We start from the raw sequence: 18372 nt of genomic DNA, 5'->3' as shown, positions 1-18372 counted from the left end.
CCTATCTATCTATCTATCTATCTATCTATCTATCTATCTATCTATCTATCTATCTATCTATCTATCTATCTATCTATCTATCTATCTATCTATCTATCTATCTGTCTATAATAATTTAGCAACACCCTAGCAACCATACTATCTATCAATCCATCCATCCATCCATCTTACCTAATCAGCACCCTAGCAACCATGCAATCATCCATCTATCATACACTGGAGCACTGGAACTTTGTCCAGACATAATGTAAACAATATTATATCGATGCTGAAATAAAATCAGATCAAGCAAAATGAAGGAAAACACTGTGATATAAACTCCATTGATATAAACTGTGTTCAGCCGTACAACAACCCAGAGAGTATCAGGCCACTGCAGAACAGTCAGCCCTGCTGATCAGATGAGCTGAGCTCCAGCACGCCGCATGCGTGAATGAATGTGTAAATGTGGGCTGTAAATGAAGAATGAGTGTTTGCTCAGGTTGTTGGACGTCAGTGAGATGCGGCGCTGGTGTTTGGACGGCTGCTGTTCTTGGGCTTCTTCCCAGCAGAAAAGCGTCTGAGATAAAACAGTTCCTCTCTCCGCGCTGGCACCTGCAGCGCACAACTGCCCTGCACAACACACACACACACACACACACACACACACACACACACACACACACACACACACACACACTCGCATCCTGACACTTTTCCAGTTCACAGGCCAAAATAAAACATCCAGAGAAACCTCAAAAATGCATCTGTGTCTGTGTGTGTGTGTGTGTGTGTGTGTGTGTGTGTGTGTGTGTGTGTGTGTGTGTGATCTATAAATCTATCCATCTATAATACCTTAACAACACCCCTAGCAACCCTTTAAACATGTCTGTCAGGTTTTACTAGCTTAAACAGATGTCATTTATGAAATAAAATAAAGTTCATTCATTCATTCGCCATCACCTTAGTCTCTATTTCACAGCGGAATGAACTGCCAACTATTCCAGCGTATTTTTTACACAGCGGATGCCCTTCTAGCTGCAACCCAGTAATGGAAAACACCCACAGGGGTGGATTTAGGCCCAATCCCAATTCTATGCCTTATCCCTTACCCCCCTACCGCTTGTTTTGCGTGTTCACGTGAAGAGGTAGGGGTGTCCCAAGTCTCTTTAGCTTGAAGTCATAGGGCTAAGGGGAAGGGCTAGATACCCCTTCGAAAAGAGATTTTTTCAGGACCATATTAAATACACAGTATAGTTACCATCTTATTCCCATGTTAGATCATCATGATAACCTGATATATGCCTTGAGTGAAGTCCTGAAAATAAATACCAAAAAATAAAGCAACCGGAATAACTCACGCCAACACGGGGAGAACATGCCAACTCCACACAGAAATTACTTAAATATTTAATCTTATTTATATTCAATTCAATTCAATTCAATTCAGCTTTATTTGTATATTTCAATGTAGATTGTGACGCAACAACTTCAGTAATTGATCTGTTGTGGTGTTTCTACAGTTGCTATGGTAACACAAAACAACAGTAATTGATCGGTTGCGGTAATTCTACAGTTGCTATGGTAACGCAGTTACCATAGTAATTGATCTGTTGTGGTGATTCTACAGTTGCTATGGTAACACAAAAACCATAGTAATTGATCTGTTTTGCATACACACACAAATAAACACTTATGTTTGCAAACACACACACACACAATTATGTTTGCAAACACACACACACACACACACACACACACACAAATTAACACACTTGTTTTTGCAAACACATAATTAAACACTTACATTTCCAAACACACACAATTAAACACACTTATGTTTTCAAACACACACACACACACACACTTGTTTTTGCAAAAACTGAACACTGAGAAGTTCTGGTGATTCTGTTAATTTCTGTTGTCAAAGCAGCTTGACATAAATGGTCATAGTAACTGGATCAGGGTAGTTCAGTTTTTAGTGTTTAAGTTCAGTTCAGTTTAGCTCAGTTCAGTGTGCTTTGAAGTCATTATTGAGAGTCCAAACACTAAAGAGCAAATTCAAAATAAACTGCCCCTTACATATATCTGTATTCAACATATTGCATATGTAACTTGCATATCAGAAAGGTTTCGACTATTTAGTGCAGTGTTGAGCTGAAGAGATGTTTTAATGAGGGCAGGAATAAGAGTCTCTGTCTGTGTGTGTGTGTGTGTGTGTGTGTGTGTGTGTGTGTGTGTGTGTGTGTGTGTGTGTGTGTGTGTGTGTGTGTGTGTGTGTGTGTGTGTGTGTGTGTGTGTGTGTGTGTGTGAGGGGCTGTTTGTGTGTTAATGGAGCCGTGTTTAGACTGAGACGCCACTTTTCTTTGTTTTCATTAGCAGCCCAAAGCATTCTGGACTTAACCACTCCAGGCTTTAGGGTTTTTCCCAAGAAATGTGTCTCCGAGTTTTCTGGACTGAAGCAAAAATAAAAGAGCATCCATCAAAATCACTGCAGTTATAATAAAAGTCGCCCTTACATGCAGTGCGAGGGGCTTTATTTGAATTACAGTACCATATACTATTATGTTATGACTATTGTTGACTTAAATTGCTTATGGTAAGTAGTCAAATAAAAATTCATAATTATATTTAAGACATTTACTTCAGTGGAATAACACAGGCATCATTACTTGTCATTTGCTTGTAGTTATTTGTCAAAATTACTACCAATAGTGAGGCGGCACGGTGGCTCAATGGTGCAGAAGGTTGCTGGGTCAGTTGGCGTTTCTGTGTGTTGTTCATTGTTTGTTCATGTTACTAAATGCATTAACTAATACAAACGTATTGTGAAGTGTTTGCGATTAATCATTCTCAGGCTTTTCCCACAAAGCAGCTGTAATGTTTAATAATTCTCACAGATTCCGCTTCAGAAAACACACTGAGATCTGATCTGCATATGTATTGTGTTTGGAAGACGCACAATCAAACGCGCTCAAAGACACACTCGGGCTGAGGTTTGGGTTTGGCTGCGTTTCTGATCAGACATCTGGGAAGCAAATGATCCTTTATGGATGAGTGTTATTTCATGTGTGCCATCGGTGCGCTGCGGTCCACGCGTTCAGAAAGTCAAATCAAAGATGAACTCCGGTGGAAACGCGAGAGACCCAGCGCTCATGAAAGTGTCATGCTGAAAAAAAACGATCAAATATAGAGTGCGGACAGCATCTGCAGGGAATCACAAGCAGCTTTTAGGGCAAACACTAGATTTAGGGTAAACACTGGGGCAATATGACCTAAAATCAAAATCTCCATTAATTTAAAGCTTGATTGAACGATTATTTTATTTTCAATGTAAAACTGAAGGCAAAAGCTGCAGCAGATCTTGGTTTTACTCAGGTTTTACTTCATTTACGCAAACAAACAAGATAATCAAGTGAGCTACATTTATCATAAACAGCTTAGCACATGACAAAATGCAATGAAAAGCAAATACAGGGCGAAATGAGAAACCAAACAGGACACAGGTGAACATAATCATTTAATTAATTTATGATTAAAAATTTGATTAAACTTAATTAAACGAATATTTTATTGAAAATTAATATATGAAAATAAAAAGTTTCATAAAAGTGTTGTGCAGAAAAACTGAACAAGTGGAGTGTGTGAACCGCTTCTGCTGCGAAACACAAGCAGTTTTTAGGGCAAACACTAGATTTAGAGCAAACACTAGGGCGATTTGAGCTCAAATTAAAATGTCGATTAATTGAACGCTTGATATTTAATGATTAAGCCAAGAGTTGCAGCAGATCTCACTTACAGTTTTAGTTTATTCACACAAACAAACAAGATAATCAAGTGAGCTACAATCAACAAAATAGCTTCACCTATGAAAACTCAACGAAAAGCAAATACAGGGCGAAATGAAGAACCAAACAAGACACAGGTGGACATAATCATTAATCCAGTGAGTAACCATGGAAACTTACTAGCAACAGACACAGGAGGTAAAAGCACATTTATATGAAACTGTTTTCAAATAAAAACTAATAACAAACTTTTTGTTTTCAAACTGTTTAAAACTGCATGTTGTAAAGGTTTAGAAAACATCCAGATTTTTTTGTTTATTAAGTGTATTTAGATATTTAAAATAATTATAATAATTTAAGCTCATTTTAATGCGTATATAATATTATTGTTTGTTCATCTGGTACATTACAGTAGAAAACTGTGGGTTTAAAAAAATGCAGACGTCTTCTGAATAGATTTAGTCTTGACTTTGTCTCACCAACTTTGTTTTTATATTAAAAAGCATTTTTATGCAATGTGTGCTTGTTAAGTAATGTCAGAAATCTTTTTTAAAATGTCAACATAAAATTGTGCAACGTGATTTTGTTGCATTTCTTTAATTAAAATTGCATGAAAATAATCATGTGTAAGAATGTGTCCGAATCGTGAATCAGTCTGTTTCTGCACATCTCACCATTAGTATTAGTTCTCGATCAGACTGCAGATATACTGTGATATATTACTGCTGATAAATATGATGTAGAGTATATAGTAGGCTAATCTGTCATCATGTCTGAGTTTTTCTCTCAGAATCACAGCAGCTGAAGATTATTTAGAAAGTCAAAGTATCCTTCACAAGACAAAACACAGAATTCTTCAGGTCGTGTGTGTGTGTGTGTGTGTGTGTGTGTGTGTGTGTGTGTGTGTGTGTGTGTGTGTGTGTGTAACCTGATACAGCAAACCTCAACACTGAAGGATGAGAAACACGAGACATTTACAGCCCTTGAACAGCATCATGCATTAAGGAGAAATACTGTAACACTACAGACAACACAGACAGACTCTACTGTACATAACGGAGATTTTCTCAACCAATTTTACAAGAAGTCCCCTGCATTTATTACATCTACATTACATCTACATTTAGTCATTTGGCACATGAGTTTGTCCAACGTGACCCACAATTGAGATTACAATTATTAGTTATTAGAATACTCTGTATATAGAAATCTGATATATGCAAATGACATATATTACATACAAAATACATATATATATATATATATATATATATATATATATATATATATACATACAAACACATATATATGCAACACATATCTCAAAACAGTGCAAAAATATCAGTTAACGTTTACTTGTTTTCAGCCATTACTATAATAAATATGTTCAAATTTTCATGGCCTCAGCCATATCACCCTGCAGTCCAAGACCAGTTACTCACTGAAGCTAAGCAGCGATGAGCCTGGTCAGTAGCTGGACGACCACATTGGCAAACTAGGTTAATGAGGCCAGCAGGGGGCGCTCAACCTGCAGTCTGTGAGTCCTAATGCCTCAGTAAAGTGAAGGAGACACTATACTGTTAGTGAGTGCTGTCTTTCAGACTGAGGTCCTTAATAATCCCATGTAAAGGGTGTATCCCTTTGGTGTCCTGACCTCCCAATCATCCTCATCCACTGAATTGGCTCCATCACTGTCTCTCCACTCCACCTATAGCTGGTGTGTGGTTAAGCACTGGCGCCTTTGTCCTGTGGCTGCCAGAGCTTCATCCAAGTGTAGCTGCACACTGGTGGTGGTGTGCAGAGAACCCCCTTATGACTTCATGTGCTTTGGGTGTATGACCATGCACAATAACTGTGCTATAGAAATACACATTACATTACTTTTTCAGCCTGTGAGTTGGCGGTCAGCAGGAGATAGTAATGATTTGTCCACCAGGGGGCGTTACTATAATGCGGTGACATAATATCCACAATATCAAGTGACAATACGAATATTAAAAAAGCTAAATATTAGCTGATACAGTGTAAGGTTGAATCCTCAAACTCATTTTGCTCCTGTTTGTGTCCTCAATCTGGCAACCCGAGTAAAATAAATCCTGTCCAATGTGTTCACTGTGGGCTGCAATACCCATTTCAACCACTCAATCCTACACATTCATTCATTTTATTTACAGCTTAGTCTCTTTATTTATCAGTGGTGGCCACTTTGCAATGAACCGCCAACTATTTTAGCATATGTTTTACGCAGAGGATACCCTTCTAGCACCTAACCCATCACTGGGAAACACCCATACACACTCATTCACACACACACTCATACACTACGGCCAGTGTAGTTGATCAGTTCCACTATAGCGCATGTGTTTGTCTGGGAAACTGGAGCACCCGGAGGAAACCCACGCCAACACGGGGAGAACATGCAAACTCCACACAGAAACACCAACTGACCCAGCCAAGACTTGAACCAGTGACCTTCTTGCTGTGAGGCGAATGTGCTACCCACTGCGCCACCATGCCACCCTCAATCCTACTCAATCTGCATGACATTTTGCTGTCATGCAGAGGTTCCTTAAGGACAGTTGTGCTCCCACATAGTGCTGAACGTCCTGAAGATCTGATGATTTATAATTCCTTCAGCGCTGATCTGTTGATTAATGCAGTTTGTCCAGATTTTGTGCGTTTGCTAACAGACACTTTAGCAGAGATCGGTCTGATATTTGATCGCTCAGACTGAGATTTCAGACATCAGAGAATCTGCTTCAATAAGCGGAAAGTCTTGCCAGCCGGGACCTCAAAAATCTCCCCAGAAACATGAAATCTATCTCTTAAACATCGCCGTCATGTGATCCGCTGAACACTGCGCCGTCTTCTGATGAAAGCTCTGTTAGCAGCTCGCAATTTTGCGGCAATTAAAACTATTTAATTCTCTGAAAAGCTGATTTAGTTCCAGATGGAGCTGCTTGAGAAAACAGTTTCGCACAATTATACTGTACTTCCGGCTAATGAATCAGCGCTCGTCCCGTATCGCATTAACAGCGTTTAACACTGACAGTGATTAATTAGTTGGTTTTCATCCTGCAGTTTAAAGGTTACTTGAATCTGCTACAACAGTTTCTGCCGTTTTTAATGGGTGGAAAATGGATTTCGCTGATTTCTCTTTCTGCTGTGAAGGAGTTTTGATTTAGATGTATTCCCCTCAGAAGCGAGCTGATGTTTCCCGTTTTCTATAAACTCAAGATAAACTGAATCAAACGCTGCGAGAGGCTCATCAATCACTGTCTGCCCGCGGCTCGAGCTTCATACTTTACAGCAGAACAACTGCATTCAACACCAACTTCAATAAACGCTGAGATTATTTTGGCCTGGTGAGTTTGATCTGTGTGCGCTTAACTGCTTTAAACAAGCCTTTCCCTAACACAACTTCTATTATGGACCACTTTAAACATGGAATAATCTCTCTGTCACTGCTAAAAATGATGTGACTGTAAATGCAATTTAGCCTGAGTATGATTTTGTATTTGTGCCATATATACACACATACTTTTCATAATACTGCAATCACGTTCTTCCACTGTATTTTGGAAATCTAACTAACTAACTTTCTTCTGAAGCCAGGTTCTGATAAATGTGTCAAAACTCATGATAAAAGATATCAAGTTGGGCCTAATTAACCAATCAGCCAAATAACTAATGCAATATACCAACTAAATAATTAATAACTAGATGTTCAATTAATATGGAAGTATGTTGAGAAATACAGTTTTGGGACTAGCTACCTAATTTCTAACTAGGAAACTAATTTTCATGTAAACATATTGAAAGATACTGCATGGGGTAATTCACTAACTAATTAAACAACTAACTAACTAACACACTGTCTAATTGTCTTGTAAACATGTTGAGGAGTAATGTGTTTGGAGTGACTGACTGACTAATTAACTAACATATTGTTGAATTCCCATATAAACATATTGAGAAATGTGGTTTTACAACCAAATAACAAACTCTATAAACCCATGTAAACACATTGTTTTGGAACTAGCTAACTAACTAACCATCTAATTTTATTTTGAAATCATGGTTTTAGGACCAACTAACTAACTAATCAACCAACCAACTCACTAACTAACTAACAAACCATCAAATTTCTGTTGAAAATATGATTTTGGGACTAACTAATTAACTAACTAACTAATTAACTAACTAACCAACCAGCTAACTAACTAACTAACTAACTAACTAACTAACAGACCATCTAATTTCCATGCTATGAAATATATGGTTTTGAGATTAACAAACTAACTAACTAACTAACTAACTAACTAACTACTTAACTAACTGTCTAATTTCTTTGTTGAAAAATATGGTTTTGGGATTAACTAACTAAACAACTAACTAACTAACTAACTAACTAACTAACTAACTAACTAACTAACTAACTAACTAACTAACTAACCACCAAACTAACAGACTGTCTTATTTCCATGTTGTTAAAAGTGGTTTTGAGGCTAACTAACTAACTAACTAACTAACTAACAATCTAACAATCTAATTTCCATGTTCAGAGATATGGTTTTGAAATTAACTAACTAACTGAGACTCTAATTTCCATGTTAAGAAATGTGGATTTGGGATTAACCAACTAACTAACAATCTATCTAATTTCCATGTTGAAAATATGTTTTTGGAGTTAACTAACTAACCAACTGGCTAACCAAATATGGTTTTGGGATTAACTAACTAACTAACTAACTAACTAGTTAACTAACTCACTAACAGACCTTCTAATTACCATGTTGAAAAATATGGTTTTGGGATTAGCTAACTAACCAACCAACTAACTAACCAACAGACCATCTAATTTCCATGTTAAGGAATATGATTTTTGGATTACCTAACCAACCAACCACTTAAATATTCTGAACCTAGTTAACCTAGTAATCCTAGTAATAATTAAATGTGATTATGCTTAAAAAGAGCACAGATATTTGCCACTGGGCTCAGATAAGCTTGTTTTTCCTCTTAATTAAGATATGTTTCTGTGCCTGACGTCAGCTTTTAGTTTTGGTCTAACAGCAGATGCAACTGCAGACGTGTGTGTCCTGAGCTGCAGATCTGTACGCGGGTTCAGAAGGTTTTCTTCATCCAAACATCACGTCATGTGTTGTGAAACGCTGGATCCATCACTGCTGTTACTGTATGTGCTGTGCAGGTATTGGAGTTGGATGAATTCTGTGGTCTTCTCTCGCTGACACGTCTGATGGATTATCTGCACCGCAACAGAATTTCCTTTAATTAAGACGATAGTTTGCGCTCCGGGTTCTGCAGATGTTGTCTTTGGTATCGCTCCACTGATTTCAGAAATGGATTACTTGCAGTGGTGGAAAGAGGACTGGAACATCATACTCAAGTAAAAGAATCATTACTTGACAAAAACACGTAGTGCACAACAAAGCATCTGCTGTAACACCTGCTACTATCATTACTATAACACCTACAACAACAACAACTACTACTACACCTACTACAACAACACCAATGACTACTACTACTATTACTACTACTACTACTATAACTACAACATCAACACCCACTTCTACTACTATTACTACAACACCAACCACAACAACTACTACTACTACTATCACTACTATTACTATTACAACGCCTACTACTACAACAACAACACCTACTACTACTACTACCACTACTACTACTACTATAACTACAACACAAACAACAACTACTACTACTACTACTATTACTATAACTATAACTACAACACAAACACCCACTACTACTACTATTACTACAACACAAACAAAAAACTACTACTACTACTACTACACAAACAATAACAACTACTACTACTACTACTACTACTATTACTACTACTACACAAACAACAACAACAACAACTACTACTACTACTACTACTACTACTACAACTACTACTATAACAACACAAACAACAACACCTATTACTACTACAACAACTACAACACAAACAACAACAACAACTACTACTACTACTACACAAACAACAACAACAACTACTACTACTACTACTACTACACAAACAACAATTACAACAACTACTACTACTACTACTACTACTACAACAAAAACAACAACAACAACAACAACTACTACTACTACTACTACACAAACAACAATTACAACAACTACTACTACTACACAAACAACAACAACAACAACAACTACTACTACTACTACTACTACAACACAAACAACAACAACAACTACTACTACTACTACTACTACAACACAAACAACAACAACAACTACTACTACTACTACTACTACTACTACTACTACACAAACAACAACAACAACAACTACTACTACTACTACTACTACTACTACTACTACAACTACTACTATAACAACACAAACAACAACACCTATTACTACTACAACAACTACTACACAAACAACAACAACAACAACTACTACTACTACTACTACTACTACAACTACTACTATAACAACACAAACAACAACACCTATTACTGCTACAACAACTACTACACAAACAACAACAACAACAACAACTACTACTACTACTACTACTACTACACAAACAACAATTACAACAACTACTACTACTACTACTACAACTACAACACAAACAACAACAACAACAACTACTACTACTACTACTACTACACAAACAACAATTACAACAACTACTACTACTACTACTACTACTACTACACAAACAACTACAACACAAACAACAACTACTACTACTACTACTACTTCTACTACTACTACTACACAAACAACTACAACACAAACAACAACTACTACTACTACTACTACTACACAAACAACAACACAAACAACAACAATTACAACAACAACTACTACTACAACTACAACACAAACAACTACAACAACAACTACTAATACTACTACTACCATTACTACTACTACTACGACTATTATTATGTACTACTACTACTACTACTATAACCGACACCAACAACAACAAATACTACTACTACTACTACTACTACTACAACACCTACTACTACACCACCACAAACAGCAACAACAGTAACAACAGCAACTATTACTACTACTACTATTATTATTACAACACCTACTACTACAACAACAACTACTACATGTATTATTACTTCTACAGCTATTAATACTACAACACCTACTACTACAACTACTACTACTATTACTACAACAACAACACCTACTACTGTCATTCCTATTTTTGTGGTTATTCTAACCCTTCGGTTTACCATTATATTAGTGTTATTGTGAATACCTTATTCTCCACCACTGATCTGTTTTTTCTATTATTTATTCTCGAGTAGCGAGAAACATTTTGTAGTTTTCAGAGAAACTTACTCAAAGTAATATGTGTCTTTGTGACTTCGTTCCCTCACACCACTAATTATTGCTCATCCAAACTACAGAAATGTTTTGTTTTCGCCTCATGAATTCATGTTATCTTCCTCTTCGCCTGCTTAGTACACTTGATGGAGGTCTGGGTTATTTATTGATGGAGGTCTGGGTTATTTATTGATGGAGGTCTGGGTTATTTTCCTCTCTGATGTTTCTCTAAAGCAGAGATCTGTAATGTATGTGAGAGCTCAGATCATCAGATGTTTGAGTTCACACCGAGGTCTGCGAGCAAGATCTCCAGCCAACATAATATGATCTAAGGATGTTTTGCTAACGTTCTCATTGAGAAAAGAAAATGTTATTTCTGAATGCTCTCTGAAGGGCCCGGCTTAAATGTTTTTTCTTCTTGGCCTGTGCTACAGAAATATTCATTTTAGTCCTTTCGCAAACATTACTTTAAACGTTTTCTGAACGTTCTGAAACAAGAAACATGTTACATTAGCACCCTTTACATCAAAAACAAAGCAGATATAAACGAACAATCTTATAAAAGTAAGTAATAAATCAATCTAAAAGCTTCAGATGTCTTAATTACCGATACATGGCTTTAATAAACTATTGTAGTGTCACAAAATAAGTCATAAAAGTCTTTTTTTTTTTTTTAGATTTATACATCATCTGAAAACTAAACTAAAAAGAGCAACAATTATTTAAAAATCTGGATTCTGAGGGTGCAAAAAAAATCTAAATATTGAGAAAACTGCCTTTAAAGATGTCTAAATGAAGGGCTTAGCAATGCACATCACTAATAAATAAATAATCTAGTTTTTAGATATTGACAGGATATGATTTATACTCAATATTCAAATGATTTATAAAAGAACAATACAATGTATTTTTGGCTATCAACCATTTAGAGCGTGGCAATCGGTCATTTAGGGCGTGGCTTTAAGTCATTTAGGACAGGCTTTCTGTCCTTTAGGGTGGGGCTATCGGTCCTTAAGAGCGGAACTATCAGTCTTTTACGCAGGCTATCGGTCCTTTAGAGTGGGGCTATTGGTCTTTTAGGGCAGGGCTATCAGTAATTTAGGGTGGGGCTATCAGTTATTTAGGGAGGCTCTATCAGACCTTTAGGGTGGGGCTACCAGTCCTTTAGGGAAGGGCTATTAGTCATTTAGGGAGGAGCTAACAGTCCTCGGAGGCGTGGCTATCAGTCATTTGGAGAGAGGCTATCAGTCCTTTAGGGTGGGGCAATCAGTCCTTTAGGGCGCGGCTATCAATCCTTTAGGGCGGGGCTATTAGTACTTTAAGAAGAAGCTATCAGTTCTTTTCGGAGGGGCTATCACTCATTTAGGCAAGGTCTATCAGCTCTTTAAGAAGGGGTTATCAGCCCTTTAGGGGGGGGCTATCTGTCATTTAGGGCAGGGCTATCTTATTTTTGCTCTGCCTTTATCCATTCATCAATCTTCGCTCATTTTGTTAGCAATCCGTATCTTTCAATATTCCAATCGGTTCCTAAAGGACAAAATCATCCGCCACCCAATAATTATCTTTTTAATTTCAGGACCATTTCATGTGGATAGTGAACTGTTCTGCATTTTTACTCTGAGTTTGTTCTAGAAGACCCTTCATGACTCTGTAGTTTGATAATATCTACGGTAACACGTGACGCAGTGTTTACATCAGACTCGTAAACGTCCAGCATATTTACAGCTCTTATATTCTCCGTGACGGAGAGTCTCTCCAAACCTGAGATAAATGCGTCCTCCTCCAATGAGAAGACAGAAAAGGGGAGTTTATGATGCTTCGTAACTCATAAAGCACTGTGACTGAAACTGATGCTGACTGCAGATAAGAGCAGGACGACCCTCAGACCACCGTGAAGAACATCAGACACTCTGCTTATTTACACTGCAGGAGCCACAGCGGCACCACACCGCACAATAACACACTCTTACATCACAGATGAGTGATGCTGATTGGCTGATGGTCACTCTCAGGTGTTTGGATATTAACAGATAAAAGTAGTTCCGGCAGGTTTAGAGCGACTCAATATCACTGCTGAATGATTAGAATTATTTCACAACTACAACAGTCCCAATCAGAACACAACAGGAGATGAGGAGACGTGGAGGACACTAGAGATGCACATAGAGGACGCTTAAGGAGGACAAAAACCTGATAAATAGACTCAATAGCGGTGCAGGAGACCAGAGGAGGAATGCAATAATCACCTGTGGGACGGTGGAGTATTAGAGAATAATGCACACTCGAGGTGTAACAGACTGTTTAATGTCACCTTGAGTCTGCATTATTTCCTAATATTTAAAAGGCCTGTCATGAATTATTCCTTTAATTATTATCATGAAATAAATGTTCCAAATTAAATAGTGATTTCTGGGGATGCAACAAATCTTCAGCCAACAAATATTATCAGAGAAGAACAGCTGTAAATGTCATTGTGTGGTCACAAGTGGCTTTCACAGTGGACAGGAAAGCACTGCACTATGAAACCCATTCATTTGATTTAAAGGCACAGTTCACAGTTTTCACCTTTCACTTTTTAATTGTTCTGTTAAACACAAAGGAAGAAATACTGACGAATACTGGGGAAAAACAGCCATTGACTTCCTTAGTATTTTTTGTTCCGATGGAAGTCAAGAGCTACGCTTCCACTCAAATACGCACACTTAATTTCTGTGAATCTTAGTGATTAAAGCAGTTTCCGTCCAAACCTGTACAGATATCCCTGAGAGAAGTGTAGGTTGCTGCACTGTTTGGATTCTCCCAACCCAAGCTCATTCTAAAAACGTAGCCCCGCCCCACGGACGTTTCTGGAGACCGCGATTTACATGGCCGGAGTACGTATGGCCGCATTTGTTTTTTTCGCGCGAACGCTACAGGGCAGTGTGACGTCGCTCCTCTTCTTCGCGCTCGCCGGCTGTGACGGCCCACCTCCTTGTGGAGGGCTTTCCCGCCGCAAGCAGTTTGTCCGCTTAGCTCGTAGTGTTCGTCAGCAGAGAGGAGGAGCCACCCGCAGCGACGACCGGGTTCAAGTCTGGGTAAGAGCGGTTCCAGAAATCAGGTAAGATGAAAAACTGAGTCTAAAAAATAAAGTGAACAAGTTCGTGGAGGGGTGAGAATGCGGCAAAATCCGAAAACTAGGTCAAAATCGGACAAGGGCTTTTGCTTATTTAATTTTTTTTTTTTTTTCTATTGGTCACTAAATATGAGTATATCCTCATGTCCATTTTCATGTTTCCATTAAGCATGTTTTATATGATATTCCACAATGTGCATTAAAATAGGTGTATGGAAATATCACTAATGACTCTCTTCTAAACACATGATGAAAAAGAAACTCATAGACATTTGACACCACTTGAAAGTGAGTTAATTTTGGGGTGAATTATACCTCAATATAACTCAATATAAAGACTGATGTGTATCTGATATGAATCTGTACACACTGTACATCTTCAGCCCGTGTGTGTGCGTGTGTGCATGTGTGTGTGCGCGTGTGATTTATCTGCGTTCAGCTCCTCTCCGTCTAATGTTCTGGAGTGGACGAACACTTGCCGAAACGATGCAGTCCGGGCTCATAAAAGCCGGCGTATGCAGCAGCAGCAGCAGCCAGCTGGACGCAGACTTTACAACCGCGTGTCAGAGCTGCTGAATCCAGAAACTTTCTTCTGTTTTTATTAGATGGAGCGTGGAGACAAACAGAACACAGTAAAACATTAACCTCTTCATGGTGCGAAGAAAAACAGACTTTTACATGCACATGTGTGTCTCAGAATCTGTGGAAGTCTGTTTTCACCACGGGGGGGTTTGAGAGAGAGAGAGAGAGAGAGAGAGAGAGAGAGAGAGAGAGATTGTTAATTTATCCCTCTCAATATAACCTAATTTATCAAGAGTACAAAAAATCAACATTTTATAAACATGGACTTGGTTTTACAAGGAAACAAGTCAGAATTGTGAGATGTGCATTCAAAATAAAGAGGAAAAGAGATGGAGTTTTGTGACGTAAACAGACAATTCTGAACAAAAATAAATAAATACATAAATACAAACATAAACAAGGAAAAATGTAAAATTGTGAGACAACTCAGAATTTAGACCTCAGAAATAGTCTAAGCAAAGGGAAAATGAATGAATAAACTCAGAATTTAGAAAATGAAAAATATTAGAAAGTCTTCAGTAACTCTGAATTCTGAGAAGCAAAGATGTAAACTGAGAATTGAGAAAACATTGTTAAATAATCTGCAATATCTGAATTGTGATACATAAACTCAGAATTCAAACGGGAAAAAAGTCAAATTGCATTTACATTTTACATTTACATTTAGTCATTTAGCAGACGCTTTTATCCAAAGCGACTTACAAATGAAATTGTAAAACAGAAATGAAAAATTTCAAGGGAAAAATGTCAGAAGTGCAGAACATGAGCAAAAAATGCCAAGGAAAAATGCAAGAATCACAAGAAATCTAGAATTCCAAGAAAAAAGTCTTAATAGCAAGATTTTGAGGAAAGCTTAATAAATATGAGACCTAAACTCAAGGAAACATCCGAATTGTGAGATTTAAACTTAAAGAAAAGTCATAATCAAAGTCATAATCGTACAACCCAAACTCAGAATTCCAAGGGACAAATGTCAGAAGCGCAGAATATAAGATAAAAATGCAGGAATGGCAAAATGTAAACTCAGAATTGAGGAAAATTCTGAATTGGGGGGAAAAGTCAGAACTGCAAGATGTAAACAAAAAAATTTTAATTGTAATATCTAAACTCGGAATTCCAAGAAAAACGTCAGAATTTACTGATGCAAACCCAGAATTTACAAGAAAACTCAGAATTCTGATGAGATGTAAACTCAGAATTGAGGGGAAAAAATCAGAACAGCAGGACATAAACAAAAATATGAACTGCAATATTTGAACTCAGAATTCCAAGAACAATGTCAGAATTCTGATTTTAAAAAGTCAGAACTGTGAGGGGTAAATTAATAACTCCAGGAAAAAAATATGAATGGCAAAAAGAAGAAAGAATAAAGAAAAAACTGTGAGATTTTAACTTGGAAGATTTAGAACGCCAAGAAAAAGACAAAATTGTAAGAGGCTCAAAATTACAATGAAAAAAAAATATGAATTGCGAGGTTTAAACTGTGAACTCCCAATGAAATTTGAAGGAAAAAATTCTGAATTGTGAGATTTCTTATCATAATTGTGAAGCAGAGAGCAGGATAAGCAGAACCAGTGTTTACTGCGGTGAATTCTGAGCAAAATTAAGAATTACAAGACATAAAATCTGAATTCTGAGAGTGAAAAATACACAACTGTGAGACGTAAACTCAAGAATTACAAGAAAAAAAAATTAACTGCAAGATTTAAACTGAATTCCAAGAAAAAAGACTGAATAGTGAGATTTAAAGCCAGAATTCCAAAAAAAGCCAAGAAATATGGATATAGTGGGATTTAAACAGAAATCAGAGGAAAATTTCTGAGAACAAAAATAAAGACAATTGTAAGATGCAAATAAAGAATTCAAAAAGAAAAATAATAACTGCGGCACTTAAACTCAGATCTCCCAAAGAAATTTGAAGAAAAAATTCTCAATTGTGAGACATAAAATATAATAGAGGGCCAGAATTCAATATGTAGAGATGCAAACGGTCAAAAAATGAATAGTCCGTGTCCACACGGCTCCTGGTGTGATGCTGTGAGACTGTATAAGTAAAATGTAAATATTATAATGCTGAGGACAAGTCTAAATTCTCAGAAAAAAAGACAAAACTGCAAGACTTAAAATGAGAATTGCAAAAATAATGTCAGAATTGTGAGATTTAAACTGTTAAATAAAAAACAACTTTATAATTATTATTATTATTAGTATTATCATTATGATTAAGGGCTGTCACGGTTGTGGAGTGGGAAGCACAATCACCTCATAGCAAGAAGGTCTCTGGTTTGAGTCTCGGCTAGGTCAGTTGGTGTTTCTGTGTGGAGTTTGCATGTTCTCCCCATGTTGGTGTGGGTTTCCTCCAGGTGCTTCGGTTTCCCCCACAGTCCAAACACATGCGCTATAGGAGAATTGGGTAGGCTAAATTGGCCGTAGTGCATGTGTGTAAATGAGTGTGTGTGGATGTTTCCCAATGATGGGTTGCAGCTGGAAGGGCATCCGCTGCATAAAACATATGCTGGATAAGTTGGCGGTTCATTCCACTGTGGCGACCCCTGATTAATAAAGGGACTAAGCTGAAAAGAAAATGAATGAATGAATTCTTATGATGATGATGATGATTCTGAGGCAGAGAGCAGTTCTCACACGGCTCCTCGTGTGGTGCTGTAAGACTGTGTAGTTTAGTGCTGGAGTTTCTGTGACTCGCTGTAAATCAGAACAGACTCCGAGATTGTGTGTTGTCAGAGGCGGATCACCGTGTTTATGGCAGTGAACGTTCATTTATTACAGCAAAAGTGTGTGTGTGTGTGTGTCTCTCTTGAGGCTGTGACCCGCTCCACACACCCGGATCATGTTCTACCAGCAAACCCTTCCCACCTCCGGCCTGGAAAACACCATTACAGCGCTAATTTACTAGCGGATCAGTGTCGTTTAGCCGGACTTCAACAGCTCAGATGTGAGAAAGGTTTTAGCACCTCCGAACCCGAATCCAAATCAAACAGAAGTCACAGCCAGAGCCCAGGCCAGACTGCTTGGCGTTTAGTAGCGACATTGTTTTGCTAGCAGCCGGGGCGACATTAAATCACGCCGGGTCAGACGTCCCTATATTACGACTCCCAGAGCGCTCGCTGAAGAAAAAACAACCTGAGAACGGCAGAACGACTGACAAACCTCAAGGAAAGTTCAGTTCTCATCTGGCTTTATGAAGCATTCGCCAATACACAAGCACACTTGTTAAAGACACTTGCTTAACAAAATGAATACTTTTATTCAGCAAGAGTGCAATGTGACCATATATAGTAGAGCTGCACGATACTGGAATAAACCTGATATTGCAATACTTTATCTTGCTGTGATTAATATTGCTTCACAAGCTAGACTGAATAGCTCTATTCGACACATTTCTGGGGAGTCTAACCATAGGCTGTAAGACATGGACTTAGTATCCGTGATGTCACCCATAGGTTTCTGAAGAGTGCAAAAGAAGCTACAAAGGAGGCTGTGTGAAGGGTTTGTGAGCACAATAAAGTGCACACA

At 37.7% G+C, this 18372-nt stretch overlaps 1 protein-coding gene and 1 long non-coding RNA gene across 4 annotated transcripts in view; one reads left to right on the top strand and one right to left on the bottom strand.

Annotated features, from left to right (window-relative positions):
* The window catches only part of LOC141377646 (uncharacterized), a 36785-nt gene extending 24999 nt beyond the window's left edge, over positions 1 to 11786 (top strand). The window contains exon 3 of the mRNA XM_073922407.1: positions 8844 to 11786. Coding sequence (XP_073778508.1) covers positions 9306 to 10700 — 1395 coding nt within the window. The 5' untranslated portion in view covers positions 8844 to 9305 and the 3' untranslated portion in view covers positions 10701 to 11786. The remainder of the gene's footprint in view (positions 1 to 8843) is intronic.
* The window catches only part of LOC137487546 (uncharacterized), a 56996-nt gene that overhangs the window by 17692 nt on the left and 20932 nt on the right, over positions 1 to 18372 (bottom strand). The gene's annotated exons all lie outside the window — the stretch shown is intronic.

This window comes from Danio rerio, chromosome 14 (assembly GCF_049306965.1).
Source record: "Danio rerio strain Tuebingen ecotype United States chromosome 14, GRCz12tu, whole genome shotgun sequence".
Classification (NCBI taxonomy): Eukaryota; Metazoa; Chordata; class Actinopteri; order Cypriniformes; family Danionidae; genus Danio; species Danio rerio.
Note: the sequence above shows the minus strand (reverse complement) of the source record. Positions and strands in the feature narration are given on the sequence as shown.